Source organism: Equus quagga, chromosome 13, assembly GCF_021613505.1.
Source record: "Equus quagga isolate Etosha38 chromosome 13, UCLA_HA_Equagga_1.0, whole genome shotgun sequence".
NCBI lineage: Eukaryota > Metazoa > Chordata > Mammalia > Perissodactyla > Equidae > Equus > Equus quagga.
In genome coordinates this window covers 4,770,349-4,783,029 of record NC_060279.1, presented here as the reverse complement: position 1 = coordinate 4,783,029, position 12,681 = coordinate 4,770,349, and the positions used below count along the sequence as shown (strand labels likewise).

The 12,681-nt window shown below is 39.5% G+C and overlaps 1 protein-coding gene across 1 annotated transcript in view; it reads right to left on the bottom strand.

Moving 5' to 3' along the window:
• Positions 1–340: 340 nt before the first annotated feature.
• Positions 341–12,681, bottom strand: part of TIPRL (TOR signaling pathway regulator) — a 28,476-nt gene continuing 16,135 nt past the window's right edge. The window contains exons 5-7 of the mRNA XM_046682881.1: positions 4,760–4,855; positions 3,437–3,499; positions 341–2,542 (exon numbers count right to left, since the gene is read on the bottom strand). Coding sequence (XP_046538837.1) covers positions 2,387–2,542; positions 3,437–3,499; positions 4,760–4,855 — 315 coding nt within the window. The 3' untranslated portion in view covers positions 341–2,386. The remainder of the gene's footprint in view (positions 2,543–3,436; positions 3,500–4,759; positions 4,856–12,681) is intronic.

The following is a 12,681-nucleotide window of genomic DNA, read 5'->3' as shown; positions in this document are numbered from 1 at the left end:
TTAGACTTTACCCCCATGAAGACATACACTATATCTATTCATTATTGTAATCCCTTGTACCTAGCACCGTATTGGACATATAGTACTCAAAACTAAATGGAATGATACATACAACAGGTATTTATATTTTCAGAAAAAGAGAACATTAACCCAACATACGGAAAACACTGGCTAATTAAAACATCCGTAGAAGTGCTGGAGGACAGAGGGAGAGGAGAACAGAGCCTAAAGCTAAACTGGGAGATGATACTCTGAACTCTCTCTTCCATTTCCATTTATAATCTGTCTGGAGAACGAGGCTGCAACACCGACCAAGTTCAAAACACAAAGCACAAACGAGAAAGGTACACCAAACCATTCTTTAATTAAGCTTCAAGAAAAACTGAAATAGCAAAACATAGATCAGTAATTCCTTATTGTTTATTATCCTCTTACAAAAAGAGACTCAGGACAAATAAATATAAACTGGTAGATGTCTTATTTAGCAATGGGCAAGTACAGGTTTTCTTGGTATTCTCCACAGGAATAAACTAATGTCTTCTGAAGTACATTCATCCTAGCCATCAATTCTTTTAATTCCCTACAATTTTTAACAATGGATTCTCAAAATAAGTAATTGAAGACTGACTCAGGGACTAAGACATTGGAATCAAGTTAAAAATATATATGATGTTGCCCAGAAACTTCAACTAATGAATATTCTTACAAGTCTTTCATTTCTTATAATTTGTATGAACAAAGAGTTTGTTCTGTTCAAATCTGAATGGCAAATAAAGTAAAACAGAAAGCTGAGGACAATATATACACTTTTCTGTCCTAAGAGAAAACATTAAATACAGTATATTTAATATACAGTGAACACGCCACGTATTTCCTTAAAGCCAACAAAATCCTGATTTCCTAGGCCCTGCAGGTGACACAGCAGAAGGCAAATACCAAAACCATTTATGACCAAATTTAGCTAATAAAATTAGCTAAACACCACCACACAACGATATACCAGAGTCTGAGCAATGATGAATATCCAATTGTACTTGTTTCATTAAAATTTATCTTCAGGTTAATACCTGAAGATCTTTGCTAATACTTTCAATTAAATATTCTTATTCAACGATTTATGCATCAAGTGGAAATAAGTACAACAGTTATTTCAAACCAGAAAAAAAGGGATGATTTTTTCCCCCTGCCTGTAAAAAACTATTTTTAAAAATCCATTTCAAGTAATTCCTTACTTGGTGCTTTATAACTACTTTTCACTTTATGAAGACTATTTAGAAAGGCAGAAAAGAATATAAAATGTTTAAAGGGTCATCATCAAAATAACCACACGGATTTTAAACTTACTTTTGTGTACTTTCTGTACTACCTAGGTCTTATACTAATTAATTACATTTTACTGGACCCCCTGAAATGTTAAAACCATGTATCTTAATCTTAAAATGGAAAAACTGGCTTTCCCACTGTAAAATAAGCTCTCTCCCACCACAGCTACCTCTCAAATATTTTAAGCAGAAAGTTAATCTGATTGCTTTATGGGTGGATGTAATATTTGCTTAAAACAATCCACATTAACTCTTCAAACTTTTTAGGACCAATGCCAAATTCAACATTCAATGGATTTATTCACTCTGAGGTTGCATGGAGGGTGGAAGTAAAAAATGCCAGTACAAGTAGAACCACACATGAGAAAAAGCACCTAAAGAGGGAGGAAAGACAGCTCTGACATCCTACCTCTCAGGGGCAAACCACGTTCACGTGCGTCCATGGACATACTACCTTATGTGCTCCAAAGAAAGACCTAGGTAATTTGGTTCTATGTCTGAAACTTTCTTTAAACTTCAAAAGCTAAGTTAAATTTTGGGGGTAATTTTTTTTTAATTTCCCGGTAAAGATCATTAGTATGAGATCAATTTCCTAAGAGGCAAGTCATGACTCTCCAGAAATACGAGTAAACATCAAAAAGTCCAAGGTAAAAAGCCAGTACATCAACATGCACAATCAAGAATCCTACGAAGTCACAAGTGTTGCAATTCAGTGATTCAAATGAACCTCCTCACGGCAGAGGACAGTGTGTCATGACAGATGCAGACTGTGCCCACTGCTCATGAGACACACACGTCACGACTGGTGAGGTCCCACTTTGCGATAATCTAGAAATCTGAATTTAACTTCAGAAAACTTAAGTCTGGAATATGACTTTGAAGACAGACAGTACAAACAGCAGTTGAGTGGAACCTGCCTGCAACAATCTTTTTATTTTTTTCCTCGAAGGCTACAGAAAAACTGCACAGAGACAAGGCAATTAATTCTCATAACAAAATACCCCCCTCCAAATAGCCAGGGTCTCCAGTCAAGAGTGCACGGTGAACGTATGTTGTATCACATTCTATTCCATAGGAGTACTGTCTTGTGAGTCTGCAGGATTAGAATCAATCCTTTCTGGAATTCTTTCCGGAAACACTAGCTTCTCACAAACGGCTTCCTTTATCGGTAAATACTGTGATATTTCATTAGGTTCCGTGAAGAGCGAAGGTGAAACATGCTAGGAAATACATAAATCATATTAGCACATTCAGTCATTGCACTGATTCCAGCATTCATAAAGCATGCCAATTTTAAAATGAGGTGTAATATACAGATAGAAGGAGCACCATTAAGTGTTCCTAATAATAACAGCCATCTCTTGTTACTGAATCATTCAGTATGGTTATTTATAATGCTCCCATAAATGTCCTAAGAATTTAATACAGTTTAATCTAATCCCCTTTTCCTGTTGCTTTTGTACCTTGAAAGCACTAGCCTTCAGTAGGAGCCCAGCATGTAGTCAACAACAGACTGAGTAACTTTTCTAACACACAGATACTTTATACCCAGACAGGAATAAGCAGGTGGTGAAAAAAGAATATCAAGTTTGTAAGAAGGTATCACTTTTTAAGCAACCCATCAGAGAATCCCACAGACCTGCAGAAGCTCTTTACAAACCCCAGGGGAGCAAAAAATAAATGAAAACTATGCCAAAACAAACAAGTCATGGTACAGAATTGCTAAATTTTAGGAAGAAAAAAGGAGTCTGGGTAGAAAGAAATTATAGGGTGACAGGGTGATAAGTGGAATATACTCAACTGGTGACAGTTGCAGCTCTACCACCAACCAGCTGTGTGACCTGGATAAGTCACGCCTCTGGGACTCAGTTTTTCCAGAATAAAATGTTGAAATCAGACTGGATGATGGCTAGGAACTACTCTAACTGTTCTTGTATCTGAGATAGGTTCAGAAAAGTTATGCTCCAGCAGGATTTAGCCTCTCGAGCACTGTTAGGTAAATGAATGGATTTAGGGATGTAGATGTGGGGGGACGGGTAGGATACTGGGAGATAGCATACTTAAAATGAAACATTAAAATTCAACTTCTAAAAACTGCTATTTAAATACCATACCATTAAATTAGCAATCTTGCTCTCCCGTGATGTATATTCTCGTAACATGTAACTTTTGTCAGCCTATGTTTAAAAATAGAAAAAAGGTTGCAATAAATTTATTTATATTGACTTATAAAATCCTTCATACTAAACAGAACTGCCTACGTTTTAGAACAGATTGTGAAAGCAGCTTGAAGTCTGACAAGAATATCTTATTCTACAGTGAGATAACTAATTCTCACCAACAATTCTGAATGATTAATTCCAATCTCTATAAATCACAGTAATATCAGAGACATATACGTAAACAGATTTAATAATTGCTGTGTAAGAAAAACACAAGCAAAGGTTTTACTTTGAAGAAAATAATGTTTGTAATGACGTATGCAAGAGATTTTAATATTACTTCAAGTCTGGAACTACATCTTTTCCTTAAGCTACGTCATCATCTACCTACATAATGGTGGCTACTTTTATGCTCCAAAAAAAGTCTGAACAAATTTTGTTCTCTCCCATTTCCACAAAATTCTTTTCAAATTGCTTACTTAAAATTACTTTTTAGGTACTTCAACCTTTCCCATTTAAGACTTTTTAAAGTTAGGTTTTAGAAAGCAATTTATTATAATTTGTTTTTTGGTGAAATATTATTTAATAAAAGGAAAATCACAAGATTATACTCTTAAAGTATATATATATAAATTTCAGGAAACCAAGTGATTGGTATTTCTAATATCAGGACATTATATACTACATTACATACTATAAACAAAGTTGTTTATTTTTTTTAAAGATTGGCACCTGAGCTAACAACGGTTGACAATCTTTTTTTTTTCCTGCTTTTTCTCCCCAAATGCTCCCAGTACATAGCTGTATATTTTGTTGTGGGTCCTTCTAGTTGTGGCACGTGGGACACCGCCTCAACATGGCCTGATGAGCAGTGCCTCGTCCGCGCCCAGGATCCGAACCAGTGAAACCCTGGGCCACTGAAGCGGAGAGCGTAAACCCAACCACTTGGCCACAGGACCGGCCCCAAGTGACAGTTTTCTTAAACACAGATTAAGTACATGTGAGATTTTTTTTTCAATGCATCAGACCCCTCACCAGCCCCCTGCACCAAGGGTCTTTTAGAAAATATTTTCAGCTACCAGAACTTTTGGAAAAGAACATACAATGTTTCAATAACTGTGCAGTCAACAGTGAATGTGCAACACCCAATCTTAAAGGCTAGAAGGATCACTATATAACATAAAGCATCAGTTAATTTCAGATTCTCAGATTGACAAGCAAACAACGTGACCCAGCCCAGCATCAATCAGTATGGTCATAAATGAGAACAGATACCTCATGGTAAAGTCTTGTGTCATTCATTCTGATAAGCACCCCATCAATTCTCAAGAAAAACCGCAACAGCAGGAAGAAGCTAGAAGGCATTACTCTCTGAAAAAAAAAGTATATTAATATTGTAATGAAAATTAAGATTTTATTACTTTGTTAAAAGAAAAAAGTTTCTTAAAAAGTCATCAGAAGAAGGCTGAATTAGCAGTATACAGAAATCTCTGAACCAGAGGTTCTTTTTCCCAGCTTCAACTAAGGCTCAAAATCTTTTTATATTGTATTCAGTTTCCTATAAGAGAAAAATATTTTTTTCTAGGTCAAAAGATATTGAGGTTAAAGACTTAAAACATACCTAAGTAATGCGAAAATTATAATGCTCACCTTAAAAGATAGTACTTACAGTAAATGTCAATACCAGTAACATCAAAATGAAAGAACAACTTGGTTCTTTGTTGCTACTTATCTTGTATTTTGTGAGGAAGACTGGCCCTGAGCTAACATCTGTGCCAATCTTCCTCTATTTTATTTTTATTTTTTGAGGAAGATCGGCCCTGAGCTAACACTGTGTCCATCCTCCTCTATTTTATATGTGGGATGCCTGCCACAGCATTGCTTGATAAGCAGTGCACTGGTCCGTGCCCAGGATCCGAACTGATGAACCCCAGGCTGCTGAAGTGGAGCACATGAACTTAACCACTATGCAACCTGGCCAGCCCCTCTTCCTCTCTTTTACGTGGGATGCCACCACAGCATGGCTTGACGAGCAGTGCTAGGGCTAGGTACGCCCCTGGGATCTGAACCAGCGAACCCTGGACAGCTGAAGTGGAGTGCATGAACTTAACCACTACCCCACCAGGCTGGCCCCATTACTCATCTTCTATTCACTTTACAAAGATAAAGACAGGACGCCTTAAACGAAATCCTCTAATTCAGTCAATCAATTAAGTGCTATTTCGTACTGCCAAAGACTGGTTTACCAGATCATTATAACATGTTCTTAACATCTTTCACCTGTGTCACATCTGCACAGTTGTTTCCCAAATATAATCACTGAAGAAAGCCAGAATTAGTGGAGAGTAAGAAGGGGGGTCCCGGTGGCAGGGAGGGAAGGATTGGATGGGGGTGGGGTCTTTAGGTCTTTAAAATGAATATGCTTGACCATTTACTAAATAAATACTCACTGTCTACTAAGTGTTGGTTCTTACTATAGTAGGTCTTAGATTTATATAAATGAAAGTTATAATCTCAATGCTCAAGAAGTTTATCAAAGAGAGAAACAGTCAGACAGATAAAGAGTGGTAGCTGCTATAACAGAACTATGCACAAGGTTCACGAAGCACTCAGGGGCCGAGTGGTTAAGTGCCCATGCTCCACTTTGGCAGGCCAGGGTTTCGCCAGTTCGGATCCCGGGCACGGACCATGGCTCATCAGGCCATGCTGAGGTGGCATCCCACACAGCACAACCACAAGGAACTAAAATATACAACTCTGTACTGGGGGACTTTGGGAAGAAGAAGACAAAGAGAAAAAAGAAGATTGGCAACAGATGTTAGCTCAGGGCCAATCTTAAAAAAAAAAGAAAAAAAAAGCCGTATTCAAAGAAAGAAGGACCCTAGTCTGCTGAAGAAAGTCAGGGAAGGCAACACTTGAGTTAACCCTGGAAAGAAGAGTTAGGGGTGGGCAGGAGAATTCCAGAAAGAGGAAACAGCATGTACAGAAAGTACTGAGGCATGAAACAGGAGAGCATATTCATGGAACTGCTTGTAATTCCATACAAGCACAGGGCAACGTTAATGAAGGAAGAAGAAGTAACAAGGCAACCCAATAATGATAGTGGCTTTACTGCCTGGAGAGTCACCAGCTAAAGGCCAAGCTCTCCTGCCCTGGGACTTTCACACACCCTGTCCCTTGACCTGGAGTGTCTCCTAGCTAACGCTCACTCGTCCTTCAGACCTCAGCGGAAACGGCACTTCTAGAGAGGCCTTTCCTACCATTCCATAACGACAGCAGATTCCTCTTTCATTCTCTCTCATAGCACTCCACTACAAAGAACCGATTTGTAACCAGAGTCACTTACGTGTTTACTCGCTTAAAGCCGATCTCCCTACTTGACTGCAGCCTCCACGACAGTGGGAATACCTGCTTTGTTCGTCACTGTGTCCCTACTGCCTAGAAAAGCAGCTAGCAGACAGCAGGCACTCATTAGCTACTGGCTGACTGAAATAAAGACTGGAAGCTACCTTTGCTGGAGAACAGGCTCTGAGTCACACTGCATTCTGATGGGGTTAGCAGCAAGAGACTGTGAAAAGCAAGACACAGTAAAGAAGAGCCGGAGGAAGAACTGACATGACAACTTGATAGGTCACAAAAAACTGACGGGGAAGCACAGCATTAGCTGTCAGAGTGCTATTTGTCATTACTGGAAAGACTAATGCACAATATTTCTTCAAATTTCAAAATCAGTTATTTTATTTTATTTTTTAAATTTTTCCTTCTTCTCGCCAAAGGCCCCTGGTACATAGTTGTGTATTTTTAGTTGTAGGTCCTTCTAGTCATGGCATGTGGGACACTGCCTCAGCATGGCTTGAGTGGTGCCACATCTGCGCCCAGGGTTCGAACCGACAAAATCCTAGCCACCAAAACGGAGCATGGGAACTTAACTACTTGGCCACAGGGCCGGCCCCCAAAAGCAGTTATTACCAGTCACACCCAGGAAGCAAGTTGAAGCATCATTTCTGTATGGCATAGTGGGGAGACTAGGAATTAGGACGTGCGAGCTCCAGTCCCAATGCTACACTTTAATTATATATTTTAAGGCAGTAGTTCTCTCCTAGGGACGTTTGGAAATTTGGGAGAGTATTTTTTGTTGTAATAATGATGAGCAGCCAATACTAACATTTCGCAGTTAAAGACCAGAGATGTCAGATGTTCTATAACACACAGGATGATCCTACACAACAAAATCCAACCCTGCATCCCACAAAACTTCCAAATTCCTCCCCTGGGATTCACGTGGGTGAAAAAATCGATTTATAATTATGTGACCTCAGAACCTAACTCCGTTTTACATATAAATAGAAAACACACTCAATTTCTAGGAAGGCAATTACCTTGTAAATCAAGGGGAGATTATATTTTGTCTTATTTGGAACTTTACTAAGAGTCGTTCACCATTTTGAAAAAGTACATCACCAATGGCATCCCAACTGTGTTATTTGAGTCACTGACTGACAACCGGCGTCTCGCCTGCCTACACTTGTAGCTGTCAGCTGTCACGTTCACAGTGATTTAACGCGCAAACATAAGTGCCTGACTACTTCATTGTCTTGTAGTGCAGTCATATTATGTATTTACATACTGAACTACATATTGTTTTTTCCAAATCAATTTCTTTTTATTTCCCTTTTATTTTATAATTAGGACATTATGTTGACTTATTGGAAAAAAGATGGATTATATTATGTATGAATTTCATTTCAGAGTAGTAAAAGGTAAGGGGTGCTTGAAAGTATTTGACAAAAAAAAAAAGGAGCACTGGGTCTGATAAGGTCACTAACTTAGAGCAAGTTCCTGAACCACCCAAGGTCCCCTCGCTCACTTATAAAAATAGAGGATGTGAGGAAACAATCTCTTAGGTCTTGTCTCTATAAAATACAATTCTCTAGGACTCCATCTCTAACAACAGCTACCACTGCACAGCCATCGTGGAATTCCTTGCACAATACAACAGAGATGAAAGCTAAGTCCCTGCCCAGCGTACTTGGACTCTAGGTAAAACATGGAAGCAGAAGGTGGACAACATTCATGCCTGACTACTCAGAATGGAACTAACCATTAGCTGTAAAAACCTTCACAGACCATCACAGCAATGCCAGTATTTGGCAGACAGTAAATTTATTTTCTTTGTAAGTTAAAAACTAACATATTAGCATGAAAATAACTTCTCTTTAGGTCTCTGTTACAACACAGTCCTACAAACGGTAAGCCCTACCAAGGACACTAGATTAGGACACAAAATCCTAACCTCAAAACAAACACTGTTGAGACAAGGTAATTTAGAAACACAAAAGAAAAACTAACTTCTGAAACAAATGTCTTCTAATTAGATATAGGTAATAGCATTCACATAAAGTTATCAAAACTCATAATAAACTCAATGAAGCAAATCCATCACATCCCAGGCCTCATGGTGCCCAGAGCTCTAAAGCTACCCTTTCTCCCTGGGGAACTGTATCACAAGGAAATTAATTTTTTTTTTCTTTTAGCAAAAACTGCCCAGGTTTAGAATTGAAAATTAAGGTGGAAAAAACACTTCAAAACCTGAAACAGTTAAATAAATTAAGGGCAACCTAAAAGGTTCCATCTAACAATATCAGGAATGTAAAGTAAGCTACTTTGTTTATATAAGCAGCCTCCATATTTCAACAGCATTTCTTTTCAGTGTTTTATAATCATTACGGAAACGGGAAAAAACAAACATTCATAAGAAACTAGTTTTGCAATTCTAAAACAAGAACTTTCTAGCAGTTTTCCGGCCAAGGTTCAAACACCAAATAAAAGCAATGAATACTACTACCATCACCCAGATGACTCTAGGAACATTTTGAAAGTGAGATGATATCTATACATTCCATACCTCCAATCAAACTCCTAGCAATAAGGAAAGATAGCAGGTAGTACTTAAAAACATATACGTTGGTTTTTTTAGAAGTTCCTTGGAAAGCTTTGTTACACTAAAAATAATCTGTGATGGTTCACATTTTATTTGACAGCAATTGGGACATGGAGATTTTAAGTCAGGAGAAGCTCTATGGAAACGGCCAGTTAAACCATCTCCTTAAGCGAGCTGTAAGTGGAAAGCATCTAGCGAAGTCTTTGGAAATGATCATCACACTCCGTTCTCTGGCAGCAGCTAATAAGATGACAGCCTGAAGCAATTAGCAATTCTCACAAGTGACCAGCTCAGACAATGCGTCAATGTCATGGTATTCAACCACCAGGCCCCTCCCTGGTCTGGCTGGAGAAACTTATACAACTAAAACTCAGATCAGGAACTACCTTCTCTGATCTGAGTTTTAGATCAGAGCTTTTCTATCCATGTTTCCAGTCAACAAACATACAGCAAGCACACTATGCATAGTCAAGTCTTTTATTTGGTGAGGAAGATGTCCCTGAGCTAACATCTGTGCCAATCTTCCTCCACTTCGTATGTGGGACGCCACCACAGCATGGCTTGATGAGTGGTGTGTGAGTCTGTGCCCAGGATTCAAACCTGCAAACCCTGGGCTGCCAGAGCAGAGTGTGCGAACTTAACCACAATGCCCCCAGGCTGGCCCCAAGTAAGAAATGTTCTTTGTCCTGTAGTGTTAAAAGACAACTGAATCTATAATCTGCCAGGGTAATTCTGATAAAACTCCAGGTTTGGGAATAGAGGTAGACTTATGGACAGCCTGTCCCCTTTCCTCCTGTCACCACGGAAGAAGCAGCTCTGTCTCCTTCTACCCACGATCTACATCCCAGAAGACTAGCAGCAAGGGCAGAGGGGCAAACGGATCTGCTGCATGATGGATCTTGGGCAAGTTACTGAATATATCTGACCTCCCTTTCCTCATCTGTAAAACAAGGATATGGAAGTACTCACCACACAGAATTTTCCTGAGGATTAAATGAACCAGCCCCTGGTTCCTGACACAGGGCTTCTGAAACCCTTGTCAATTCCTAAGTGGTAAGAGCACTAAGAGTATCTTTTGTTCTAATGAGGGCACTTGGGCTCTGGGATGGGAGCTGGTCGCCAGAAAGACCAAGCCATGATTAGAGGCTTGGAACTTTCAGCCCCACTGCTGCATCCTCCAGAGAGGGGAGAAGGGCCGGAAATGGAGTTAATAAGTGATCATGCCTAATGAGGAAGCCTCCATACAGCCCCAATAGTACGGGGTTCAGAGAGCTTCCAGGTTAGTGAACACATCCCAACTCCACAGGGACACAGCTCCTCCACTTGGGACCCTCCCAGACCTCCCTATGTGTCTTTTCATCCGGCTGTTCATCTGTATCCTTTATCATATCCTTTAATAAACTGGTAAACATGAATGTTTCCCTCAGTTCTACGAACTGTTCTAGCAAATAATCACATCACATGGGGAGGAGGTCATGAGAACCTCCAATTTACAGTCAAGTCAGACAGAAGCTGTGAGTAACCTGGGGACCTACTACTTGTGATTGGAATCTGAGGCAGGGTGGAGGTGGCAGTCTTGTGGGACTGAGCCCTTAACCTGCGGGATCTGAAGCTATCTCCAGGTAGACAGTGTCAGAACTGAGCTAAATTGTACGACACCTAGCTGGTGTCAGAGAATTGCCTGGAGTGGGGAAACGAACCCACATTATCTGGTGTCAGAAGTGTTGTGAGTGCGACAGTAGTGTGAGAGTAAAGGAGACAACAGGAGGAGATGACTGGAGTGTTTCCGACTCAGTGCTCAAATACAGTCAAGGCTCAAGGGCTTTCTCTTCCTCCCCTACTCCTCTGCCTCAGAAAGCTCATCCAGCCATTTTCTCCTCTCTCTACAAGTGATTCCTTCCTAGGAGCACCCAAACATGCTCAAGTTTTTCCCATATTTAAAAAACACAGCACATACACCACTCAAGCCTCTGTCGACCTCATGGTCTCTCCTAGCCATGTTTCTGTTTCTTCTCCTATACCAGTAAGCTTTTTGAAAGTCTGGTCTACATCCACAATCATCCACATTCAAGGTAAAGAACAATATCCCGACTGCTAAAACCACTAAACAGATTTTTTGTGTAGTGGACAGCATCCCATTCTAAGCTTACAACACCTCTTTACAGCATGACACTGACCTTCACGCCTTCCTTTTGAATAGTTCTACTCCCGTAGCTGCCCAGGCACCACATTCCTCATTTCTTCCCTACACCCATGTTTTCCAGGCTAGTCTTTGCTTCTCTAGAAGGGAACTTCATTTGTCCATACCCCATGGCCTCTAAGCCAGGAAGTATGGCATTTATTTACAGCAATTATCTGTTACATTTTTAGAAAGAAACCAACCCAGAAAGGACACTATTCTAATGAAACCCTTCCAAGCATTCTTAAAACGCAAGGCTATCACCTAAATTTAAAAAGTTACACTGGATAAGAAAAAGAACGTTTTAAGATGATGTTACTCTTCAGCTTGAGCCTTACTATTTACTTTGGTACAGACATAATGCATTTATGCCCATATCGTCTTCAACCCCTTCATCCACAAAAACATATGTGCTCCCCACATACCTACCCACTTGTATACATCATAGAATATCCACCCATTTGGATACAAAGGCACAATCAGATACACAAACTCATAATGAACAGTCGACAAGGTCAGTTCCACAGGTGGCAGACAAGTGGAGAGCTACATGACCAGATCAGTTGCAGGATGAACAAATCTAAATGACAAAAGATAAACTAGGGGAGAGTTACAGGTGCTAAGGAAACAATTATCTAATGCTAGCATCATGAGATATTTTAGGTAGTACAAAGAAAACTGTGTCGCTAATTAGTTTCACGACCTTAGGTAAACTAACCTTTTAGGCCTCTTCTATAAAATATAGAGGGATAGACTAAATGATTCTCTGAGAATTCATCACAATTCCAAAACCCTGAGTCTACAAAAAAACTTGACTTTAAAACAAACTGATTGCTGCTTTTGATTTATTGTCTTTACTCATTGTATATTTATTATTATTTATATATTTGTTTTCATTTCATTATTGCTTAAATCACAACACCCACAATCATTATGCTTCAAGAACAATGCTTAATGCTGGGGATGCTGTCTTTAACAGACCTTACGGATAAGTGCTATAATTGAGGGGTTAAAAAAAAGTACTTATAGGAGTATGGAAAAGGGATATTAAACTCTGCCTAGGGGAGTTCTGGAAGG